At 42.7% G+C, this 25797-nt stretch overlaps 2 protein-coding genes across 2 annotated transcripts; both read right to left on the bottom strand.

Moving 5' to 3' along the window:
* Positions 1-4415: 4415 nt before the first annotated feature.
* sod1 (superoxide dismutase 1, soluble) lies at positions 4416-8711 on the bottom strand. The gene is made up of 5 exons (XM_071902817.2): positions 8576-8711; positions 7023-7119; positions 6746-6815; positions 5121-5238; positions 4416-4859 (listed from the first exon to the last, which is right to left on the bottom strand). The coding sequence occupies exons 1-5, from the start codon at positions 8639-8641 to the stop codon at positions 4752-4754; spliced, it is 459 nt and encodes a 152-aa protein (XP_071758918.1). The 5' UTR covers positions 8642-8711; the 3' UTR covers positions 4416-4751.
* A 2444-nt stretch (positions 8712-11155) lies between these two features.
* Positions 11156-24365, bottom strand: scaf4a (SR-related CTD-associated factor 4a). Its single transcript, XM_071902819.2, has 19 exons — positions 24235-24365; positions 22378-22461; positions 22136-22180; positions 21852-22013; positions 21503-21635; positions 20966-21102; positions 20624-20818; positions 20254-20342; positions 20057-20141; positions 19635-19811; positions 19153-19226; positions 18759-18949; positions 18451-18551; positions 17821-17934; positions 17542-17698; positions 17231-17358; positions 15610-15763; positions 15230-15385; positions 11156-14704 (listed from the first exon to the last, which is right to left on the bottom strand). Exons 1-19 carry the CDS (start codon positions 24262-24264, stop codon positions 13452-13454), a joined length of 3465 nt encoding a protein of 1154 aa, XP_071758920.2. The 5' UTR covers positions 24265-24365; the 3' UTR covers positions 11156-13451.
* Between the last annotated feature and the right edge of the window lie 1432 nt (positions 24366-25797).

Genomic DNA, 25797 nt, shown 5'->3' with positions numbered 1-25797 from the left:
GGGCTCCGCTCACAAGATCACATGACACGGCGCTGAGGGGTCAGAGGTTAGGTCACAGGGGCCTTGTAATTAGTCTGTCTACCAACCACCCATGTCTCACAGGACGGGCACCATTTATGGCATCTCACCCCTGACCTATGGCTCCTAGTCTCTAAAATATCCCCACAATGTCAGTGGTGGACGGTGCAGCGGAAGGTGAACTTTCACCCCAGAGAATAGAGGAAGGTCGCAGGGGAATAAGCACCAACACCTCAATAGGAGCATTCAGTCTAGAGTGCAGAATCTGTATTCATTCAGAAATGTGTGTGTGTGTGTGTGTGTGTGTGTGTGTGTGTGTGTGTGTGTGTGCATGCAGTTACTGAGATATACTGTAAGCTGCCCAATCCCCAACAAAATGACAGTCGTACCCTGAATCAAACAAACATCCTATGCTCATACAATCTTCCTGGGCCAACCACTGTTATGACTGCAATCTGTTTCCAGCTGTGAAGTGACAGTCACATTCCCCCGATCACATCTGTTCAACAGCTACACACCTAAACGGGTTTTCCATTTTTTTCCCAATGAAAGAGAAATTTTTACATCTCAAAATAAATCACCTATATAGATACAAGATGGGTGGGTGTGCGGTGCGTATATCATGCAGCTGTCAGACAAGTAAAAGCCTGTCCAGAATGATTAGCTGAGGCTGGGCCATACGTCTTCTTCTGCAGCCCCTTGGGGGGGAAAACGGTAGGAAGCCACCTCCAGAAATGTGACCACACTGGTTCTTGTCAGCAGTGTTGTGGAGCGCAAAGCTGGATGCATATAGACAAACACAACCGCCATGAGTGTTCACAGACGAACGTACGCCTACACACACTGACACACACATGCACACACACACACACACACTCATACACTATAGCAATAAAGTGCACTGTTCCCCACTTATGTAACTTGGTCGAAAACAAGAACCTCCACTGCTGAGTCATCTATCACTGAACACCAGAGAACTGTTTTACCTCCCATGGTGTGTGTGTGTGTGTGTGTGTGTGTGTGTGTGTGTGTGTGTTGGATTTCTGTTAATAGCAGGTCTCTTATTCCCTTTCTTTCTAACATACACATGCACACGCATCCGCACATGCACACAATGTGACTTTGTGTCAGTAACAAAAGGACTGAACCCTGTAGGACTGGTTCACCAGCACTTTTGGGAGGAACACACGTTTACCTTACACACACAGTAATTGTGCAATGTAAACCCCAAAGCAACGGCTACTACAGGAAGAATACGCCTCGAGCATCGCCAACCACCGAAAGCTTGGACATGTTGAGACCCAAATGACATCAGCTGAACATATATGCTCCAAGGCATCATATCATAGCTTATTTGTTTTGTGTGGGTTTGACCGATTTTGAAGAGCTATACTGAAGACAATACTTACACAGATGTTTTTGTCGATATTCTTAAATCTTTAAATTTGACCATTTACATGACTAAAAATTCCCAAAAATTCAATTTATTCAGTATTTCCAGCAGAATTAAAATCAGTTCAGGTTAAGATAATATTGACAAATTATGATAAATATGTAATCAATCAAACTGCATCATATCCATCATATCTGAGGTTAATGACACTGACTGGCTGATTTTTAATAAAAGGCCAATATTGAGCCGATATATCAGCAAACTGATAAATTGCACAAACCCTAGTTCATATAAATAACTAGTTAAAGCCAAACTAGTGTTGCTAGTTTAAAACCGTTTACCATCTATCATTTTTTTCCTGTAATGTCAAGAAATGGAGAGCTGATGATCATTCTATTCTATTCTATTCTATTCTATTCTATTCCATTCTAAGCTTCTACTGGCTCCCAATCAGTAGAAGCAGTTTTGTTGGTCTCTCCTGCTGTCATGGCCTCTCCTCCTCTACGGCAGCACCATTGGTAATCTCTATTATTCATCACCTCCACTCCCAGGCTATTTATACCAGCTTTTACAGTCAGTCTGTCTTTACGCTCCACTGGCTGCGTCTGTCCACACTAATACAGCTACTTCAACTCCTATACTAACTTTTGGGCTGCTTATGACTCCCTGGCCTGCAACATATGCACCAACTTCCATGCATAAAGGCCAACAGAAAAGGGAGTGGCTCTACCTTGTAAAAGGTTATACTTATATATCCAAAAGCCTTTATTAAGATATGGAAAGATTAAAACCAACACGTTACGACCACTATGGTCTTCATCAGGGTTATCAGTCATCAATCTTGTCATGTGCTAATAAAGGTTTTTAGATTTTGTATTAATGGCAAGAGTGCCTTGGACTTTCTTTTGATTTTTATAAAGGACAGTAGCTATAACCTTTACAAAGTAGAGCCACTCCTTTTTCTTCAATTGAGGTTGATCTTACCTTTTTTTTTTCTACATTTTTTTACATTTTCTAAAGAGCACCTGCAGATATGAATTCTCCAAATAAGACCAAAACAGCAAATCAGTTTTGCTATTATTTTCTTTTAATCAGTGTTGACATTCTGCTGCCTGACTGCATTCAAAGCCTTCAAAATTTACTGGTAATAGACAACCACTGTGATGACTACACACTAAACTTACCCAATGTAGGCTATCAAGTATAAAACACAAGAACAGAAACGTCCTGCTTGCATATTTATTAACAGATTTCCATGTATCTTGCCATTATAATTATTCCAATGCACATCTTCAATGCTCAACATTCCATCTATGCATTGCGACTGCACACACTCTCTCCTCTGCATTGCTCCCTGAGGCTCTGTCTCCATTGAAGAGCCTCCAATCTCTCATTTCCCCTGGAGAAGAGCGGGGAGTGCCAAGTCACTACACATGGGAGCATCCGCCATTCCCATGAAAAGGAGAGGGCTTTTGGAGCATGTAATTTCAGCAGCCATGCGCTGGCCATCTGTGTGCAAGGGTGTGTATTTGAGTGTATCAGTAAGTGTGTGTGTGTGTGTGTGTTTGTGTTGGCCAGTGCAGGCCACAGCTGTTTAGTCTAATATCATGGATGAAGAGCAGAGACCATGATTCCAATTTCAACCCAAAATTTTCCAATCATAAAACGCTATTTATTTTTCAGTAGGTTGGCCCCAGTGGCCTGTTTGAGATGTTCATGAAATTTCATGTTTTTATGTATGCTCAGTTGCAATGAATATTTAAAAGGAAATAATTCCCTACAAATGTAGTATCATAAGATTTATATGTTCAACACTACCGGATCCACATCCTGCTGCACACTTTCCACAGGGAAATCATGTTAACAGCATTAACTGGAGGACACTGTATCCCCTGCCACATGCTTGCACTGTAATACACCTACAATGTTAAAAATAGCAATGGTTTAAAAACCTGAAGAGAGCATTTCTGTTTTGATATGTGAAGGTGAACGACAAAAATCTGATCAGATCCATCCATACAGACTACCAGAGCCACGCATTTGTTAGTTTGAGTTACAAAGAGTTGCAATGCCCTCTAGAGGAAGATATGGTTTAACACACCATCCATATGAACACCGATCCTCCAGGGGGCCCTGCAGCTCAGCAGCATTTCAAAATATGACTCATTCCCAAGCCACAGCAAATTATCCACATTGATAATAGTCAATATGCAAGGTTCTATATTTTTGAATTGCAATGGCTATTCCATGACACAGAGCACCAATTACTTTGATCAAAAATGATTAGGCACCATCTTAAAATGCTATATCTGGTTTATTGGAAAGCTGATTTTTGTTGAATGTCTGATTTGAATATCTAAGTGTTGGAAGATCTAATAAAATTTGTGCAGCATGTCACTGAGCAAAATCCAACAATTAAATAATTTCCTCAGGAATATGAAACCTTGATGTTGACTAGGCTCTGATTTCTCTTTTACCACTCTTGAGCAGTGTTATCTCCTTCTTCCTGGTGTGTGTGTTTTGCAATATGTGCATTAACAATAAGATTGAGAGAGCTGTATGGTGCGCTTGAAGGACAACAGGATCCAGCCAGAGATCAGTCAGTAAATCATACACTGAGCAGATGAGCATCAATATCTGAAATTGAAAAGCCCTTTACACTTGTATCATAAGGAATTGTGCATCTTATAATTGTCTTTGTATGCCACATTTTCTACTTTTGTCTTTTAATTATATTCCTCCATATGGAAACAGGTTAACAGAATTACCCCACTTAGTTGTAATAAACTTGAATGTCTCCCTAATCTGAGGTTAGATTGCATTTAAGAAAGTTACAAGCAGCCAAGCTCATTTCCAAAACATTTTGGATAGGCATCGTTTTCCATAACTCCTCAAGGCCTGGGAAAGAAGTGTTTAAATTCCATGTCTATTCCATGTTTTCCAGTGGACTGTAAAAAACCCTGTATATACACACGTCATGACTGAACAGAAAAATCACACATCATCCAGATCAGCGAACAATTTATTGGTTAACTCTGTAAATTTGCTTACATCTGTATACAACTTCACTGAGTGCATTACCAATTATTTGGACAAAATAGATAAGCAGACTTACAAACACTCATATAGACAAATGTCCAAGAACGGACAGGGTAAAGCAAGACTCAACTAATCTCTTAAGTGCTTTTTTTCCGGCCTGGTCAATAAAAAGCCAGAGCATTTGAACAAAGGACAAACTGTCACATCAAGTAGCTATATTGGTCTTCTAAGTGTGGGGGGCGACAGTGGTTTCCAGTGCTCCTAGTGCGGCAGATTGGCGGGTGGGAAGGCATGATGGGGTTTACTGGGCGATGCCGATGACTCCACAGGCCAGACGCCCACCAGCATTGCCGGTCTTCAGACTCTCGTCGTTGCCTCCTTTTCCCAGGTCATCAGCCTTCTCATGGATCTACAGACAGGGTCGAGGGGGCAGTCAGAAAGGGTTTCGGGTCACAGCAACAGTCTTTACTTTAAAGAGTGATTAACATTTTGATTCTGAGCTCAACTTCAGTCACCCACCCCCTGTGTGTGTGAATGAACAACATACTGCAAGTACAGCCTACTAAGTGAGAGCAAGAAGACCAATCCCCATGTACAACAATGACACAGCAAAGAAATCCTACTCTGAAGGGTGATAGAAATGGAAAATGACCGGGCCCTTCTTCCTTACCACCATGGTTCTGCCGATGATGGAGAGAGGGCCAGTGAGGGTGAGCATCTTGTCTGTGATGTTTATCTTGGCGACATTATCTGCTCCCGCAGTGACGTTCCCCAGGTCTCCAACATGCCTGTTCACATAGAGAAAATGATTTGCATGAAACAAATAGAGATGAAGTTTGACAAGACTTAATCCTACAGTCTTTTATCTAAACTCACAGAATGCAAAGCTGCTTTCAACATGCATGAAAATTAACAGCTCAACTGACAGCTTTGGGACTGAGGTTCTCTGCTGTAATCAATACACCAGAACAGTTGCACTGAAAAGTACAAACAAAAATGGTTGCCATTGGAAGTTCAAGTCAAGACTAAACTGGCTTCTTTGATTGTGACTTCCACACAAACTGATTTGACCATGTTGTTGCCCCAGGGATGTGCATTTATGGCACTGTGAAAAACCCTCCCCCAACCCTTACAGATTTACGACCTCACCCTTTTGTCTCTCCAATAAACATATTTGGTATAACTGAAAACATCCACTTATCTTTAATTTGAACTTTGTTATATTTCTGTCTGATGAACAGTTGTCACTGAATCTCATGAAGTGCCTTCCCCTCACTTGCCCATTTTTTTTTTTAGGGCTGCAGCATTAATAATGTATTATAATCATATTGTTTTTATTTTCCACAATTAATATGTAAACATGCAATTTTAAGAATTCAGACTGTACTATTAAATCAAGTGTCTCATGAATGTTCCTCTGCTATTCACAATGAGTACTGAGACCAGTCACATCTTATGAGTGCACAGCATGTTTGTTTCTGTGTATATCCACAGTTGCACATGGCTTGAACAAGCAAGGACAAAACAGAAAGAAATGCAATTTGAATGTTGCTGGGAGGAGAAGCAAGCAGCCTTGTGCTTGACCCTCCAAGAGGTGAACAGCTAAAACTGAATGATTAACTAATTTTGGTCTAAAGGTCAGGTAAGAATGGATAAACCCAGAGAAGCAAATCTGTCCTTCAAACGTAAACAAAATCATATTAGTAGCCACAAAAGAATCATCTGTCATTTGAAAATATTGCCGTTACCAACCAGATGACATCAAAAAGAGGCACAGATACTATGCGGCCTTTGCCTTACAGTTGTTGCTGAACCTCAAAGTAATACGACTGATCTATTCAACCACAAAGAACGATCCTAAAATCCAGTGCAACGAGTGCAAGAGGGCCATGGTTGCTGCAGCATCCCATCCTTGTCCCCTCCCTGCTACACAAAAATCTATAACACCAGACTGCGAGCCTCCCATTTTGTTCCCAAATTCACTGCAGCCAATAATCGTGATCACAGTATTAGTCAAAAATGAAAATTATTGTTTGTGTAAGTGTTCTGCGATCCTCTTGGAATATTTCTTACAGTACTACAATGATTCAACACAATTATAAGTGTCCTTTAAGTGTCCTTTAGTCTCATGCAAGGGAACTTTAAATCTACAACCTAATCAATGATTTATTCTGATTTAGTTTTCACTATCTGAGACAACCTTTACAAATAAGGGGACTATAGGGCACAATGAATTGCTGAAGATTATAACGCTTCATAAGACTAAAGGTGAGCTTTTATTCAGACTGGACTCACCTCTCTTCATCCTTAGGACCAGCATGAGTCTTGTTGTGGGGGTTGAAGTGAGGGCCTGCACTGATGCACCCTGGGAAATAAAGAAATTAAGACACCTATGTTATGAAATGCTTACGATAGATAGTCTATGAACACAGCAGTGGGGAATGGTTATCCAACAAACACATTAGGTAAGCTAAGACCCAGCAATGCAGTGGAGGCTTAATTTGCCAAAGCCTGCAATTTGAGGACTCTGATAGGCCTACATTCACACACACAACTTCTGTCAGATGCTCACCATTAGTGTTGTCCCCAAAAGCATGGACATGGAAACCATGTTCTCCAGGAGTAAGTCCTGCGATTTCTCCTGTCAGCTTCACTGGGTCCGAGCCACTCTAGTAGATCAAGATAACATAAATAATGTTAACACAATTTAAGAGGAAAACACACACACCTACACACACACAAAGACACATGAAAGACCTGTCAAAGCCATGTGGAAAGAAGGACTTTAGGATTATATCTGTCCCGTTCTGCATCCCTAGGCAGAGTCACTCTAGAAGACTGACACAAGATAAAACATGCATAAAACACACCTTTGTACAGCTGTAACTTGCAGTTAGCCTACATTCTCTAGCCACTAAACGTCAAGCCGAAAATGAGACATTTCTTATCAGGCTCAGGAAATTGCTTTATCATGCCTGTAGAGGCCAAAATATTGCTGTCAAGTATCTGTGAATGCATCTACCTGTCAACACAAGATGGAAAATATTAAGTTGCATAACTGTTAACCTTAGCTCATTCAGTCAAACCCATTTGAGTGGCCACATTCTTTAGGTGGGAAATAATGCGCCATGGGCAGGTTTATTCCAACCAAACACTACACCAGATGACTTCACTGATTAGGTCCTCCGTGTCTGGCTGAAGGTGTGCCAATCAGAAATCACCTGGTGTAGTATTTGGTTGGAATGAAAACCTGCATACTCCTAGTCAGTAGACCAGTCCTGATAATCATCAGTCGTTGGTTGCAAGGCCAAATTCGAAGAAATGGCAACAAGAGCTGGAGCAGGCAATGACTCAGCAAAGATATGTAATCAGGGGCCAGCGTCTGGCTCACGAGGTTTAAATTCTGTCAACTTCTGTACATTTTTTTTGGCTGCATGCTACTGTATGTAGCCAGTAAACGCTAAAATAGTTGCTAGCTACAAGCAGAAATATTCCATGGCCATAGGCTGGCAAGGCTTGTTAGCTCGGTTGAAAGTTAGCTCGCTGTCACTACGCAACAGGCGTGTTCAAACCATGAACTGTTGACAACTACGCGCTGTCGATTATTAACGAATCGGATCAAGGGTGTATGCACAGTCGTAAATGTTCAAAGGTTACGACTTTATTGTCAAAAACGATAGACATTAAATCAGGCAAGCTAACGTTAGGCGGTTAAAGGACCACACGCTAATATTAGCCGTTTGTTTGAATGAAATCGCTAACAGTTAACAGTGGCTGCTTGCACTTGCTAAAGCTAATTGATGGAGTTTTGTAACGTGCTAGCAGCATCATACGTAAGGTGTTTAAAAGAAGTGGATTGTTCGAGTGGGCATCCTTGTCGATTTTAGTTCATTTGCAAATTTAGATCTAGTTCACGGCTACAATACAAACAAATTGCATATAGCTGCTTATGTCTTTGCTGAAAGCGACTAAACTGGTTTGTCTTATGAATGGAGAACTTAGCTTAGCGTAGCGGGGAGCTACCGCTCCCGGAAAGGTGCGTGCAAAGTCGGTACAGAAAACGTGTTACGAGGATTTTGATGAGGTAATTATTTTCTCGTCTGAAAGTAAGATGAGACACATTACCTCCTGCTCAAAAAATACTGTCCCGCTGACATCTCCCTTCAACACGCAGACTGCTTTCAGCACCATTTTTGCAGCAGTTTGACAGGACACCCAAGTTTCTGTCTTGCTGGAGAGACAACCAACACTACGATTATGTGACTGCTGGGTGGGCGGGCTTAGAGTTTCGCTATCCAATCAGTGCCAACGACAACTAAATACTCGGGGTTTGATTGGCCACTGACCACTTACGGTACACAGCAGCCCGCCCATCAGGTCAAATTACAACAAACAGTCAACTTCGCCCACATCAAATATTCTCTGCCCTCATATCCAAAACAAAGAGACAATCAGGGAATAGCACTAACTCATAATTCAAATACAGAGAGGAAAAGTGACAGCTAGCGCCCCTTCTAGTCTCGTTCATGCTAGACAAAATGCCCATTCAGTGTTCCCTTTGAGAATGCAAATTTGTTTTTCATCAATTATTAACTTAGGGATTTTAGTGATTTTAAGGTTTTAAATATTTCTGCACCGCACGTTAGGCTCATGTAACCATGTAAAACAAATCATCTACAGCTGCACCCATAGAAGTCAATATAATTCTTTGTATATGGAAGTGAAATTAAATGGATGCAACAGAATTACTGTTGGAACACATTTCATCATATCCATCAGACTCCTTGACATTTACTATAGGCCTATGTGGTATTTTGGACAATGCAGTGTATATGTGCAGTCTAATGTTCACTGTGTTGTGTTTGAGTATATGTGGACTCTTTTTCTACACTGTGTATTTTGTAATCATTTCATAAAGTGAATATCTGTGCCTGTGGACCAATTAAGTATTTTATTCTAATAGGCTACCCAGTATCCAATAATGGGCAGGCCAGAATTACACAGTCTTAACTTAATTTTTGATGTTGTTAGTTTAATTAGAACACAACGTGATGCAACTAGTTCTATTCCTACCAATAAAATTGCATCACCTTGACTAAATATTATCTGGCTATATTGTTGGATTTGATGCCATGCCAAATACAGAAAACCCAGCTCAGTTTCCTTTCTTGCATATTCTGTAGAGCTCATAATTTACCCAATATGTACAAACACAATTTGAAGCTCGAAGCATCAAACTGGCTTTTTATATGAATGTGAACAATTCAGTAAACAAAAACAAATTGTGTAGGCACATTAGGGCAGTGGAGACAGTGGGACAGCAGTTGGACTGGGAGATGTGAGCAGACATTAAACCAGCAACTTACAGTCCCACAAGAGATAGTCAGCACCAGACATGATCTAGTGTTGTGGTTCAATACTCAAGTTTGATTACTTTATAGAACTCACTGTGGCATGGAAAGATGCAACAGACGAAATATATGAAATAAAGAAGCTTAGATACACCAAGATAGCAGCTACAGCTCTACTGAGGGAGTTAGGGGTTCATGGTCAGGGATTACAGCAGGCCACAGAGACAGCTTCAGAAGCAGCCAGAAAGAGCAGCTATTGGCTCTGGCTGAAAAGAACGTATGCCAGTCTAAAATGTGTACATCTGCTCCATAAGACACAAGGTATACACCATATGATTGCATGGCTATGGTAGCAGGAGTGTGTTGTATATTGTTATACATTGTTGTTAAGCTCTTTGTACAATTGTCATAAATAAGCTTAGTTTGTTGATTAACTGAACCCTTTTCCTCCAATATCCAAACTAGGTTTCTACTCTTCCAGAGTGGGACGAGGGATAGTAAGTAGAAAATCCCCTGTACTGTAAATGTTACTGTCTAAATGACACCGTAACTACATAAATAAGGCAGATGGAATTTAAATTGCTACCATTATAGGCAATGTGTACCAGATAATAATGTACCATCTTTATCTTGCAGCATCTGGCTGGCAGTTGAAAACGGGTTAAACACTGAACATAACTACATGCAAAAGGATTTGGTACAAAAATAGTTTATTAAAAACAATTTCCTATAGTTGAAATATTGAAGATTTCATGTCCATGTCTTTTGTATTTTTAACAAATCATAGAAACATCTCTCAACTTTCAAACCATTAGGAGTTAAAAACATTAAAGCAAAGGGCCTCTTGGTTGTTCCTTCCAAGTCAATTTGTTTCTCTTTGATAAATGAACAAGGGGTTATAAACAACAATTATCATTACACCTTGGAGTCTTCAGTGACAAAAGCATATTTACAGCAGTGTGTGTCAAGCAACACTCTTCCATTTCATCACGTTACTTTTGCTCTTTCAAGCACCAGAGCGGGGCTTGTAGAATTTGGGCATCATAAGATATTAACTTGATTCATATCAGCCAGTTACAGTACGTTTTCAGTGAAATGTGCACTATACTTTTGCAAGCTGTGTGTATCAGAGAAAATGTCAGTTGCAATTTGAATTCAGCTACAGGGTTAAATTCCATACTTGGATGGGGCAAGGCGATTTGAATCTGAATTTGACTGGCTTACATGACATGAAACAGGACTAATTCAGCCTCTTCTTCATGACTCTGAGCCAAGACAGTGTCCCCTTCAATTAGTAAACACTGGCAACAGAAAGACCACCATAAACATAACGCTTATCTAGTCTGCCTGTTAGTTTGTGTTGTACGGACGCTCAAAAAAAAAAAAAAAAAAGCCCTGTACCCAGCGCTACCATGGCTTTTTCTGTGGTATAAAATATTTTTGAAATGCATTTGTTTGGGATTTTTGTGTTGGATCTATACAAGGTACTCTATTCTTTCTAACTGCAAAGGATATTCTACATATTTATGTGAAGGTGTAAACATCAAATAACAATAAGAATCAAGTTTGTAAAGGTATACACACATCCTTGTTTGATTTGAAATAAATTGAAATTTGTTCCAGATTTCACATCAATTTAGGATATTGTTTTTAAGAGTTTTGTAATTTTCCTTTCAAAACTGTTAGCAGAAATGCACCCTAGCGCACAGAGAAAGGTAACACTTTTGCACTTCTTGAACAGCTGGTTCTCATCTGAGTACAAGTTTAATTTCTTCACAAATGGAAGTAGCAAACGACGCTACACTCAGTAGCTTGTTAACTACATCAGTTAAGCTCAGTAGCTCCATTTCTCGTGCATGATGTACGTCCCTTTATTTTGGTGGCCACAACAATGCAGACTTCCATAACATTATAAAATTTTATGACAGCCTTCCTAAGTGGACCAAGGAGATCTACCATGATACACCAGGAAGTGCCCCTTCTTTCCATTCTTAAATTTTGTGCACATGTAATGTTATGATGGATAATGTCACATTTGAAATGCCTCTTGGCCTATCAGTCAGAGCTTTTGTAAAAAAAAAAAAAAAAAAAAAAAAATAATATTTCTGTAACCAAAGAGTTATATGCACACACAAAGAATTAAAAAGAACAACTTTTTTCCACAGTTGACAACTTTACTCCAAAGTAAATTCTGGAAGAGTATAGTATGATCAAAGAATGCAATGCTGTCTTGATTTTCTGAATCATATTAGAATCACAGGGAGTGTTACAGGTTTTTTTTTCCACAAGCAAGGGGCTTTAATGGCTATTATCAGTAAAATATGGCTACCAATTATCCCAGTTAGATTTAGAAAACTTGTGAGAATGAGTTCAACTAATAATCACTATTGTGGCTATAAATCCCAGTGCTAGTGAAATACATAATTTTTTATGAACTCTAACTTCTGTAATACTGAACATAGAGGGTGGATTTTTTTAAGGACATTAGGCATTGGCCAGTAAATGTTTGTGCAAGTCTCACTGATTTATCAGTTGCTGCACCAAGGTTTAGGCGGAATAAAGTCAATATTTTCTTAGCCTCCTGCATTTTTGATAAACGAGTATGGTTCAAAATGGTGTGAATTCAGGACTTACAATGAACAAAGGAAAGCGCAGCAATATTTTGTGAGCAAATGAGTAATTCTAGGTGATATTTTCACCCGAATTCAGAGGGATGTATTTTCTTCATTTTTGTTTAAAGGAAAAATCAGATGCCTTCCCTTCAACCACCTAAAAAAACAAAACTTGACAGCATTAGAGAGTTTCTGGCAATTCATACTGCTTAAAAAAACACATCATCACTTATGGATTTCAAGGCCACATTAGTCCTTACGAAGCTCTGCCTTGTTGGCTGCGATACTGCAGTACAACAGGCCATGAGGAGCCTACATGAAACATGAGATGAGATGAAAAAACAAAAATTAAGGGGGACCTAAGGCTTCTGGATATCATACCGCAAATGAATCGAGCATAAATGTTTGGGAAGATATTCAATGTTGGACATGGGATTTTGGCGCATTTCTAAAATGTATTAAAATGGACAGATTTACCTTGTTGGAATATTGGGGAGTACCTATCCCCCTGCCATACCACAGATGGGGCCATTGAGTAAAAAAAGAATTTTCTCTCTCAATAAAGTATTCTCTCCATCTGCAAACCAACTCGACAGTGAAAACGGAACTAAAAGGTAACCTCGATTCAGGGACAGACCTAAGTAACATGCATGCATTCCATTCATCCATCCATTCATTCGTGCCCAGCTATAGCTTAGCTTACAGGAGGGAGACGGGCTCCAGTTGACAGCTGATATTTATCTACTGCCATTTTTCCCCAACTCTGATTTTCATATGATCATGTTTCTTGATGCAGATACAATGCCTAATTCAACAATAGGCTGTGTAGCCTGTAAACAATTATTTTTCTTCTGCTAGACAATGTCTGGAGGCTGTTAATTTTCCAGACTTGTTGTTTTAACTGGCCAGGAACCATCAATTATCACATGCCAAGCCTCTGAATCTGCCAGGGGTTGAGGCTACAGTAGTGAATATTGTCTGTTTTATCTTTCATCTGTGGTTCAGAGCAGTCTCTGGCTGAAGGAGGAGTGAGTCTGCCTATGACTCTGTCTCCTTTGTCGTTTCTGTGGGGTCACTTTGAGCTGGACGTGGCGGCTCAGGGGGCGCAGGCTCTGCCGCAGCAGTAGTTACTTCACGGGGCGGAGCTAAAGGTTCTGATTCTGCCTTCTGTCGGGAAGGTTCTGTACTGGGTTCTTTACTGGTTTCCTCGGCAACAGCAGGAGCCAGACAAGGTTGTTCCGCGCTGTCAGAGGTCCGCAATCTGTCCATGTTTTCCAATTCCGCCAATCGGTCATCCCTGTCCCACCGCGTGCTCCTCTCCCGTCTTTCTGACCGCCTCGGCCTGTCCCCTTCTTTCCCTTCGGCTCCTCTCCCTCTTTCTCTGCTCCCTCCCTCTCCCCTCCCTCTTTCTCCTCCCTCCCCCCTCCCTCTTTCTCCTCCCTCTCCCCTCCCTCGTTCTCCTCCCTCTCCCCTCCCTCGTTCTCCTCCCTCCCCCCTTCCTCGCTCCCTCTCCCCGTCCTCGCCCCTCCCTCGTTCCCGGTCGCCCTCCAGGCTGCTTCGCCTCTCCCTCCAGTCCCGTCTGTCTCTGTCTCTCTCCCGGTCACGGTCGCGGTCTCTGTCTCGGTCCCTGTCTCTGTCTCTCTCCCATCCTCCTCCCCGATGTTCGCCCCCGTCTTCCTGCCAGCCTCCGAGCCGGTCCCTCCCGTCCATTCTATCACTGCCTCCTCCTCCTCCTCCTCCTCTCCCTCCGTCACCAAACGGACGCCTCCCTCCTCCAAAACCTCGATCCCTCTCTCTATCCCTGTCTCGGTCCCAGTCTCTGTCCCTCTCTGGGTCTCGGTCCCTGAATCCAGGTCTGTCTTCCCTGAATCCGGGCCTATCTCCCCTGAACGGCCTGCCATCCATTTCCTCCGGCGCCTCCTGTCCCCGAGGGCCCCCTGGTCTGATGAAAGGGGGAGGAGGGCCGGGAGGAGGAGGACCATGCCCATGTGGAGGGAAAGGACCCCTCAGAGTGTGGGGAGGGGGCATCCCAAAGCCTGCTGGAGGTGGAGGGGGTTCATGGTGCATCATTTGAGGGTGCGGTCCCCTGTGTAGCATCTGCGGGGACATAGGGGTCATGTTGGGGTGCGGGGGTCGTGGGCCGTGGGGCGGAGGGAAACGCTGCATGTGTGGAGGGGGGAGAACCGGAGGACGCTGGAGGGGGATTATGCCGGGCCGGGCCCCAAGCAGGCCACCAGACGGGGGCTGGATGTTTCCTGGAGGACCCCCTGGAGGTCCACCCACCTGGTTACCTGGAGGGGAAACAAATATGAAGTACAGCCTTAATTTTACACATTTGAGATTTCTCCTTAATCAGGTAAAAGTCAAAATAGACAGAGTACGTATAATTTATCATGGCACCTAAATAGCCATTTAAGCAATATTAATTATAACTGTAATTTCTAACATTTCATTTCAATATTACTGAAACTACACACCAAATGGAGGCCTGATGCCTTAATTGCAATCGTCCCCTGGTTCTACACAGACTGTTGCATTGCACTGACAACATTTTTGTCTCTTGACATCTATATTTATTTATATTTTCTTCATATTGACTGACTTGACTTCATATTGGCATAGCGTGTTTAGTAAAGTAATAACAGTTCAAGACTACAATTTGCTCAATTCACAGCCAGACCCTCTAATTTTGGATTCTTGGTAATGACCACCTGAACACAGTCATTCTACCATGGACAGGGCAGATCAAGACACTACAGATGTTAGGAAGCACATTATTGGCATGGTGAAAAGTCAGGAGAGGGTGATAAACTGACCCATAGGTCCCATCTGGCTGTTGAAGAGGTTGGGCCCCTCTGGGACCTCGTCATTTTTTCTGTTACCCAGACCTGCTGGGTCCAGAGACGGGTCCTCAACACCAGCTTTGGAAGGAGGTGGAGGGCCCAGTGGCATGGCACCTGGGGGAGGGAAACCTGGGAGGATGGGGAGAGAGAGAGAATGAGTTATTTTGTTTGTGTACAATAATGATGGACAGCCATCAAGAATGGGCAGAGTATGAAATTGAGAATAATGTAGGAAAGGCAATGCAATTTCTGATCTTTTTTGTCTCTGACAAGTCTGTGCAGAGAAAGAGGGAGAGAAAGACAGAGTGAGAAGTGGTTTAAGACTGCCTGACAGCAGTTGTGGGAGGTGTTACCTGGTGGCATCTGCATGGGGTTGAAGCCAGGTCTCATGAAGGGCGGAGGGGGGACGCCAGGGGGGAAGGAAGGCGGAGGCAAGCCCATAGGACCAGGGAAGACCGGAGGCTGGAGAGAACCGACACCAACCATTGGCTGCTGCATTGGAGGAACCTGGGGAGAAGATTTACAAGGCACATGTCAAATGAGCAAGCAGAGAGCAGGTAAGTGCTACATGCATGTGGCACTACAGTGACACTCCCTGACACACTGATTAAGATATAACCATCATCAAATAACATTAAAATCATCTTCTCATATCTGAGATGAATCCTCTATTCTAATCTAGGAGTGGGCCAGGCGGTTGGGAGAGAGAGTTATCGAGATAACGCATTATCATGAAATTGTGGCATCCTTTTGGCTGGCTTTCATAGATGTTGTGGCGGACTCAGGGGGCCAGTGGAGGAAGGCTGCCACCTGCCCGCTCGCTGGCTCCCTCAAGGGGATGCAGGAGGAAGTAGCAGCAGCTTACCTGGCCCCGCCCCTTAACCATATTCCCCTGGTTACCTGCCTTCTCAGAGTTGGAGCTGGGCTAGGTGGAGTGAAAGTCTCGTAAAAGGACTTGTTGAAAACTGACTCTCATGAGATGTAAGACTTCTCAGGACAAAATGGTTTACACTGGATTCTGAAGACTTCTCTCTACTGTACTGTTATCTGCCAGGACCTAAGCCTCAGCCTTGTTCTCTCTCTGTTTGGATCCAGCCAGTGCTTGGCCCAGAGACAGACCAGCTTGTCATGTTGTTTTATGTTGCCTCCCTCCTTATCCTTCTGACTGTTCCACAGGCCCACTGTACACAGGCACACACATTTACACTGAGCCCTGGAAGAGCAGCCAACACTTTGTGTGGGAGAGGAGAGAGGAAGATACAGATCTCATCAAACATAAAAAGTGTCTCATTTTGAAAGGTTTAATTTATAATTTCCATGTTAGCGGGACACCTTTGTTAGTCTTCCTCCAGTAAGCTTGAAAATCAAAGTAAACCACCAGTGAAGACAGAGCAATTACACAATTTAGTTTTCATCTATTCACATTATCCCAGTTGAAACTTGCAGGATGTAGAAATAAACTGTGCTTAGTAGCTAGTGTTACACAAAACAATGCACTCTGCAGCCACTGTGGCTTCAACCAGTCATAAAAAATCAAAATTTAAAAAAAAACACTATCCAGGGATCTGAACTGGTGACCTTCCAGTCACAAGCCCATTCCTCGAATATCTAGGCTACTGCTGCTCAAATCTTGACACTATACCATGTGGCAAAAAGCAGCCAGTCAGAAACAGGTTTTAATACGATGCCTTCCTTCTTGGTGATATAGAAAAGTCACTCCAAAGCTCTATTTCCTTCCCCAAATTATCTTACCAAGTCTCAGACATGGATGGCTTCATTCCGAATAAATGTAGTGCTGAAGTGTCCTAGATATTGAGCGCAAAACAAGCTTTTGAATGACATTTTTTTACATATGTTTTCTATAATCAGTAACAGTGACATCTTGAGGCCGTTAGGGCTAGATCAGCACATCTCTACTCTATATACACAAGAGTTTTATGGTCAGGTTACATCTTGCAGATAGACATTATTTACCTGTGCAGGAGGAGCAGCCACGGCAGCCACAGGCAGTACTTGTGCCTCCTCAGGCTGCTGTGGTTCGGAGCGGCCGTTGTGGGCGAGTTCCTCTGGGTTCTCCAGACTGTTCCTCACTCCTCTCCACTCTAGGAAACAAGATGCACAGATTCAGCTTATTTAAGAGGACACCAGTCAATGCACTTGTGAAAGTAATAACATCAAAATCGTTTTATTTACAATGAACTCTGTGCTTTTGCTTGTCATGTCTCTGCTGCTGCGTGCCAGTATGTCCGATTCCTTAATGCGTCTATGCTTGTCTGTGTTTTTACCTGGTGATAACGTGTCGACGTCCAGCATTCCTCCTTCCTGTAGCTCCTCCAGCTGGTCTTCTTTGATCTTGGACCAGGGTATGTACGTGACGCCCAGCTCCACGTCCCAGTACTGTTTAAACTCTGCCTTTATGCCCTTGTTCAAAGCCCAAGCAATCTGGCAAAATGAGACAAACAACAATCCTTGATTAAAACAGGAATCTTCCCGTTTTCTCTTTGAATAGCTGACTTTTTATTTAGTGGTGCAGTACAATGCAGCAATTTACGTTGCTCCCTCACCTTAATGGCTTTCTGGTTAACTTTGTAAGTCCCTCTGCTGAGCTTCTGCAGAGCCCTGAAGGCATCCTGCCTGTGCACCATGACAATATAGGCACATCCACGTGGTGGAATCATCTGAATAAGGGAGGAGAGAAGAAATAACAGACAGGTGAGGAAAAAGCAATGGGATTGTACTTTCCATTTAATTGGCTGAGTCTAGCCTCAAACACGTGTTGTTGTTCAGTATCAACAGGTGCTGTGTTTGGCAAAAGTACAGTTCTGTAACAACAGTTGTGTGAAATTTGTTCTTTTTAGTGTAAGCAAACATTCTTTTTACTAATCAATGCTGAATTAGATCAAAGCAGAGGCTGTCAGCTATTCATTCTGATTTTATATAGCTTACATGGGAAAAAAAATGTTGTTTTTGTGGCCAGCCCCCTAGTTTCGGCCGAGTATAAGCTGGGGGCAAACTAACTTCAAAAAACTTTAAGATCTTTGGGTGAGAAATACAAATTTCATGAGTACACAGCAAAAAAAAAAAAAGGTTCAGAAACTGGCCCCATACTTTTGCCACTGTCTTTCTATTCTGATGCCAACATAGGATGTGGTCAATCTAGGATCAGTGTAACCGATCTATGTAGGTCCACTTACATTGATGGAGTCGATCTGGCCAAACTCCTCCAGCAGACATGCAACATCCTGCTGTTGTGTTCTCTTGTCCAACTGGCCCACCCAGAGAGTCGTACTGCAAACTGAAAGGAGAAACACAACACACCATGCACAAGAAATTGAGGTGGAAATAAATAACTGATAATTTGAAGAACTCAGGGATGTAAGCAAAATAGTAGAAATTAATTTATCATACAACTATAAAACCATGCTGCCCATGCCTACCAAATAATTTCAGGTCCACGACTATCTGCTTAAGATAATATGTCCATAAATAGCTCATGACTCACCACTGAGTGTATCGTTCTTGGGCTGTGGGAGGCCTTTCTGCCGTCGCTCCCTCTCTTTCTCTCTGTCCCTGCGCTCCTGCGAGCGGGAGCGTGGGGAATGGTGCCTCCGGTCTCTGGAGCGTGAGCGGGACCGCCTGTGCCTGGATCGCCGGGTACGGGAATTGGAACGTGACCTCCTCCTCTTTGGAGACCTGCGGTAAAAAAAAAAAAAAAAGGCATTATAAATCATGACAGGTTAACCAAAAATGAGCACTGAGCAGCTCATCTGCATAAAACAAAAGATGGAAAAGCATGAATGACATTGTTTGGAAGGAAACCAGTAAGTGCCATCCAAACTTTCTTACCAATTTGTGATTATAATCTTATTTTGATGCAACCCATTTCAGATGCTTACCTGGAGCCTGAGTGTGACCTGCGGCCGTGTCTGCCGTCCCTCATAGCTGAGCGGTCCATGTCCATAGACATATCCTGATATGGTAAGGACAGGATATGATCACTATGCATACAAACTACTATAACTAAGGAAGTATCACATAATCCTCCATAATACACCTTCATTTGACTGATTACCACGAAAGACACCATGATGAAAATTCCCATACAACAGAATGTAACTCTTTACAATCTGAGGACATTCAATGTACATGAGAAACCTGGCTGGAAAGGTAGTGTGTGGTGATGAAGTGCCTTAGACTAGTAATTGCTAACTGGTACTTCAGCTACATTAGATCTGTTTTTAAATACTCACATTATGTATGCGTCTTTCAATAAATCATTAAAAGACAGTAGCATTGTGTCTGCTTACTGTTCCCCTGAAAACAGCTTGTTAAATGCCCCTCTGTTTTACATATCCTTTGTGCTATTGTTAAGCCTTACCTGTTGTTGCTGGGCTGCGTTGTGGGGCGGGTATCCCCCCGGGAAGCCCGGAGCCCCAGCAGAGCCAGGTAGGAGCTGGCCTGGCTGAGCCTGCCCCAAAGGATGCATCATGCCTGGAAAGCCTTGTCCTGGCAGCATCCCATAGCCCTGCAGCTGGCCGTTAGGAGGGAGAGGACCCTGGGAGACAGATGGCTGTGGTAACCATTGTGCATGTACAGATAGCACACAAAAGAGCATATATTGTGCGGCACAAGCTAGAATAATAACAGTGACAAGAAACTTAAATTTAATAGCACTTTCAAAACCAATGTTACATTCTACAGTAAGAACGAGATCACGGCAGAGAACAAGGCATTAGAAGTAGGCTAGACTTGTCAGAAAAGATGAATTCATTTATAATAAAGAAAGTTTATTCCTATTACCTGTTGTGAGGGGTCTTGTGACATGCTTATCATTTGTGGTTTAAAGTGCTCCATGTGCTGTGGGAAGGCTGGAGGCTGCTGCATACTGCAATAAAAATACACTCTTATCAGCTTCACAGTCTTTTTTTTTTTAATGTACACAGATTCTTTCTCTGCCTTACAGACTTGTTGTGGTGTGGAATGAATGGCGGACTTACAAAGAAGGCTGCGATGACGAATTCTCATCCTTCTTTGTTTCATCTCCACCTTCTGGCTCGTCATCGTAGTCAAAACGGTCCAGTAATTTCTAAGACGGAGATGCACAAATGTCAAGGAAGCACAGAATATACTAAATGTGCACGTTTTCAACAATGTGGAACAGCTTGTATGGCCTTAAAATTCATGGGCCGCCACTTTTGATGCATTATTTGATTACTCATTCACAGTGGCATTACAAATTCATTGTCCTCCACTAAAATGTATCCCACATGCTGTGTTCAGTTATGTCTAAACAGTGACTGACCTCTGCCACAGTTGCAAAGACCACTTTTCTGTTGCAGATGGCATACGCAAATAAAATAAACTTACTACCACCTTGTCAAAGGCCGTCTTCTGCTGGATGGGCTGGGTGGGCAGGGGAGGATGTGGGGCACCCATGCCCAGGCCAGGGGTGATGTTCTGGGCCTGGGTGTGGGTCTGGGTCTGGAGGGGGTGGGCAGGGGGTTGGGTGTGGGTCTGGGGCTTAACTGGCTGCTGCTGAAAGTTCTGGAGCATCTGTTGAAGCTAGGAAATGCCAGCGACAGATAGCGAAAGAAAAAGGCGCGTTAGAGAAGGCAGTAAGAAACGTGGAGGCAACGCTAGCAATACAGGCAGACTAAGGTGAGGAGACAGCTAAATACAGGCAAGCAAGATCCACACACACACACACACCTGTTGACCCTGTGAAGACTGGAAGAGCTGTGCCACAGCAGCAAAGGCATCAGAGTTCTGCAGCTGAGGAACAGATGTCATGGTGGAGTTTGCCGTTACTACAGTAACTGGCTCTTTGGCTGGAGATGGGGGAGAACCTGGGAGGATAAAGACACACCTATTACTAAACTGTGTAAAACACAGATGCATTCAAGCACACAGATCATTTGTGGATGATTCAGCATATCAGTATTACTAACTTAGCTGTGGTGTACTTAAAACTTCCAAAATGTCTGAACTACAAAATCATTAGTGAATGCAACAACACATGTAATGCAATCAGTCAGAGCTCATTGCTAGTTTAACAGAACAGCAGTTTTATTCCCCACAATTAGGTAGCATAATTTATCAACTTGTCTTGAAAAAGTTTGTAGGGGGAAAAAAATGTTGAACAAATTTGTATTGGTTATGCTGTACTGTAAAACTCCATTTACACTGACATGACAGTTATCACCACTGCCTCTTGTGTACAAACACTCACAAACACACACAAATTACCTGGCTCATCTGCGCTTGTGTACGCTGCAGCAGCACTACTAGAGCCAGCTGCCATGTCCAGGAGAGGCTGAATTACCTCAATCTTGAACACCCCATTTTTCTGCCACAGGTTCAACACCCGCACTATCTTACTCTGCACGGGAAACAGAATAGAGGGGAGGACAGGGGCCGGGAAGAAGGAGAAGGGGGCAACAGGGGGGTGATTTAGGTAAGATCACTATTGACATCAGAAGGGGCAAATGCTTCAAACCAAATGTTGCACTATTTGTTACTAAAACACTACAGTCAACATAATCATGCCAATATCCATCATCACATGGTCGTCCTCACCGACACTTTCTATTCTTACCCTATCTTCCATGGGGCAAAGGCAGAGGTTCTCAAACGTTCCAGTAATGTTTTTGGTGAACCTTGGGCCGAACACGTCCTTGTCTGCCCCAAACTGGTGTCTGGACTGTCTAACAATGGAGTCCACCACATACAGGCCTGCCACCTTATACTCAGGCTTACACTGGAGAGAGAGGGGAGGAGGAAAACAGATAATCAGAGAGAGCGCAAGTCCAACTGATCGGGGATATTCATGTTTGGTGAGGAGAAATGGGGTGATAATGGAATTAAGAGGGTCCTGCTCACCTTTTTGATAAACTTTTCAACAATCTGGACGACATGCTTGTATAGCTGAGTAAGAGAAGAGGCAGGTGAGCATGTTATTAAGCAAGCAGGCTAAAAAGATATAATTTTATGAATGCAGGTAATAATCCCTAAACAAACTGATCACATCAATAATATCAAACGTATACAAAAAATTTTCCCCAGTGGAGAAAGTACAGGTGACTAACTGCCTCGACACAAAGGTATGACAAACTCATTCTTACTTTCATAGCTTTTATGGCTGATTTGGTGATGGAGATCATCTTCGCCCGAGAGATCGGCGGCTTGGAGTCCATCAATGAGAATAACTAGAGAGAAGAAATTAGTGAAAAGTGAGATGGAGGGAGACAAGAGGCAAAAGAAGAGAGAGAGAGACAGAGTGAGAGAGAGAGAGAGACAGAGAGAGAGGAGGACACAAATCTTGTCACAAGTCTTCTCTATCTGAATGTGGATTGTTTCCAAACCTCTTACCCATATCCAAGAGCAACACATTCACATGACCAGCTTGAACTGAATGCTTTGGTGGCAAAAAAAAAGCTTTAAACAAAAAAATATTTGAGTAAAACCAGCACAAAACGTTTTGCACAATCACGCATGATTAAGTTCACATTAACACTCAATCTTTGGAGAAAAAAGCACACTAACAATTCCATGCAAACCTTAGTGTACAGAAGTGCCTTTTAAATCAGTCTTGAGAGGTTGATTGGCATTATAATATATAGCAATCCATTTCAGTGGTCAGTGTGTCTGTCAGTATTGGCAGATATATCAGATATCAGTAATATTCCTCCCCGATTACGGTCACCGACCCAGAAATCCTGTTTCGTTCTGGTCCCAGTAGGAGCAGCGAGATACTTCCCTGTACAATATGAAACATTGGCTACAATTCGATAATATCAGAGTTCTTGTTTTGGAATACACTCAGTAGTACTGTGACAAGTTAGAAGTGAAAGTGGTCAGTTGCAAATGTCTGAGGGAACAACATTGAAATACAACATGTTTACTCTTTCAACCACTGTCCATTTACAGTATGGCCAAGTATTCAGTAATTAACTGTCACATTTAGGTCATATGTGACAGTGATTTGCATCTGTAAACAAAGAAAAAACTACTTTCTCGGCTTGTGTGAAAGGCAGTAATTTTGGCCGTCCAAGACTGATTAAAAGGAAAAACATATTCAGACATTATTGACCAAACTGACATTCACAATCAATAACCTATGCAGCAATCAGCTCAACAAGCAGATACTGCTCAAAGCCCGAGGGTTATGCTGAATTGGTGCAGAAACCAAGTATCACCAGTATCACCAAGTATTACCAGTTGTCATACAATTTCAGGATTGTTTGCCACTCAGTCTCACAGGTGAGGCAACCCAGATTATGGGCCCAGGCACGGTAAACCACGCCTTCAAAGGTTATCTGTATTAAGTTATAAAGTTGAGTCATTTTTGTAACAGAGTAATTGCCACCAGCAGTAACAAGAAAAACCGAAAATATCAATAGTTACGTGACTGGTAACTAGTTTTTTTTTTATAGTAACAATAACAACCATCTCTCTCTGGGCTAACTAGCTTGTTGACTTTGATTGACTGACACAGCCAGTGCAAATCATGGAAAACAGTTATGGATGTTTTGAGTTGCAAGCCTCCACTGTTTATTTGCGGCCTACTAGTGAGGCAATGAGGATAGTTTGCTAGCTCACTGGGCTGCTTTACTAAATGAATAACCCAATTAAGCTAACGCTAGCTTCCACTATTGTAGCTAATTTGTTGGTTTGAGAACTTTATGCCATGTAAGTGCAACAACGTGAACTCACTGGCTAACGTTACCTAGCTACTTTGCAGCAAATCAAGTCATTTCTTTCACGAGCTACACAATTTATGCTGCAACTGTTCAACAACAACGCTAACTGCACTAGCCCTGAGCTAAGTAAAGTGTATATATGAAGCTAGCTTGTCGGGCCCCCCTACTCTGTCCTGCTGCCTGCTCGGCCTGCTCCGCTGCCTCCACTAGTAGCTCCATGACCAGCCTCCGCCAGACTCGGTGTGTTCAGGCTCCCAGCGACCCTGGAAGGCGGCTTACCTCATGGTTAAATGCGTTGACGGCATCCATGATTGCCCGACGATGCGAGACTTTCCCTAAACACCCAATTCCCCGTTCAAAGCGATGTTTATTCAGGGCAGGGCCGGTACAACATGTCCGCTCCGAATGGCTAACAGTAGCTAGCCTAGCATCAGTAGCTGTGGTCGGTACTCGGGTCGGCGGGCACGGCGCAAAGCAGGATGGGATTGAGTGTGTTATTCTACATCTGACCACTGAGTGGCGGAGTATCATTGGTGTAGACTTAGTACGAGGTGGTGTACAAGTCAAGAGTTCACTTGTAACATTTTGAGGGAAAATTACGTTTTTGGTTTCCTGGAGTATAATAGAAGCAACGACAAATACATGTATTTAATACATTATATTGTTTTAATGGCTGAATTAAAATAATATGCCCATTGCCTTTCACATTGTCGTTTTTTTCTGTATATGCCTACATGTGGTGCCTCCATGCACATATGCATATCATGTCCTGTACATGTGTACATTTAATATATTGATAAGGTTTTCGAATTTAGAATCGCACGCATCTGCATCTTGACGGTTCAGGTCCTTCAAGCTTGGTTGGCTCATTCATAACTTTTTGTAAGCTGCACTGACTGCATGTTCATGTAGTACAAAACACTTCCAATAGATGGTGGTAGGATACTTATATTTATGGCTCCCCGTCGGGGTGTCTGGTTTAGTGTCTAGGATGCATGGTCCAGTAAGCAACGGTAGACTGTACATGTGTAGGTGCAGTGAAACACAATGTATTCTTCTCACACTTTCCAGGAACACAGTCCAAGTCCAGTCTATCAGACAGCATTCAGTCTATTGCATCCGTTATAACGCAACAGAACCGGGGTTAACCTGAGCTGAAGCCAAATTCAGGATGATCAAGTCTCAGTAACTGTAAAAGCCCCTCCCTGCAGGTGGCCTCCTTAAACTAAATGAACACCGTTTTAATTAGGGCAATCAACACCTCAACATGTGAAGTGCAAAATACTCCTTTATTTCAGCTTCATCTGCTTGAACTGGACGACACCTTTCCATTGTTGGCCTGACACCAACTTCATCCTAATATAATATCCCAGCAATAGCCTGGACAGTTAATTTGGCAATGGACAACACATTGCCTGTATCAGTCAAAATAGTGCCGGTTATTTGAATAAAAACGGGGCTATCTCGCAGGGAAAACAAGTATTCATTTATTGGCACTATACCAGTCTATCCCTGTGTCCTGCAGGGTAATTAAGCCGCTGTTGAACTACCCAGCGCATGGGCTGAATACAGATAGGCGCACAGCCCTTTACGCATAACATGCCCAAATTCTAGTCTTTTTAGGGAACCTAACATCACGACGCAGACCGTCAAAATCATGCCCCGGGAGTACTAAATAAACTATTTGTACAGCAAGTGTTGCTGTCTCTCTCTGTTTCAGTGTGAATTCTTTGTTCATAGCTGTGAGGGTTTTGAGCGCACCATGCGAGACGACGGAGCAGCGGTACCGGGTGGAGTTGGCCCCCTTGTTCTCCCATGTGCTCCGCCCGCCGGCGCTGATTG

Source organism: Centroberyx gerrardi, chromosome 11 (assembly GCF_048128805.1).
Source record: "Centroberyx gerrardi isolate f3 chromosome 11, fCenGer3.hap1.cur.20231027, whole genome shotgun sequence".
Lineage (NCBI taxonomy): Eukaryota > Metazoa > Chordata > Actinopteri > Beryciformes > Berycidae > Centroberyx > Centroberyx gerrardi.
The sequence above is the reverse complement of the archived record's forward strand: the minus strand, read 5'-3'. Positions and strand labels throughout refer to the sequence as shown.

What these genes read in the sequence shown, in the direction of transcription:
- sod1 (XM_071902817.2), bottom strand. Translation starts at nt 8,641, where the DNA reads ATGGTGCTGAAAGCAGTCTGCGTGTTGAAGGGAGATGTCAGCGGGACA. An exon ending in TTTTGGGGACAACACTAATG is followed by an intron (nt 6,816 to 7,022) that starts GTGAGCATCTGA and finishes TTTATTTCCCAG; the next exon opens with GGTGCATCAGTGCAGGCCCT. An exon ending in TCATCGGCAGAACCATGGTG is followed by an intron (nt 4,860 to 5,120) that starts GTAAGGAAGAAG and finishes CCCTGTCTGTAG; the next exon opens with ATCCATGAGAAGGCTGATGA.
- scaf4a (XM_071902819.2), bottom strand. Translation starts at nt 24,264, where the DNA reads ATGGATGCCGTCAACGCATTTAACCATGAG. An exon ending in TCGTCATCGCAGCCTTCTTT is followed by an intron (nt 20,142 to 20,253) that starts GTAAGTCCGCCA and finishes TTTTTATTGCAG; the next exon opens with TATGCAGCAGCCTCCAGCCT. An exon ending in CACAAGACCCCTCACAACAG is followed by an intron (nt 19,812 to 20,056) that starts GTAATAGGAATA and finishes TCTGTCTCCCAG; the next exon opens with GGTCCTCTCCCTCCTAACGG.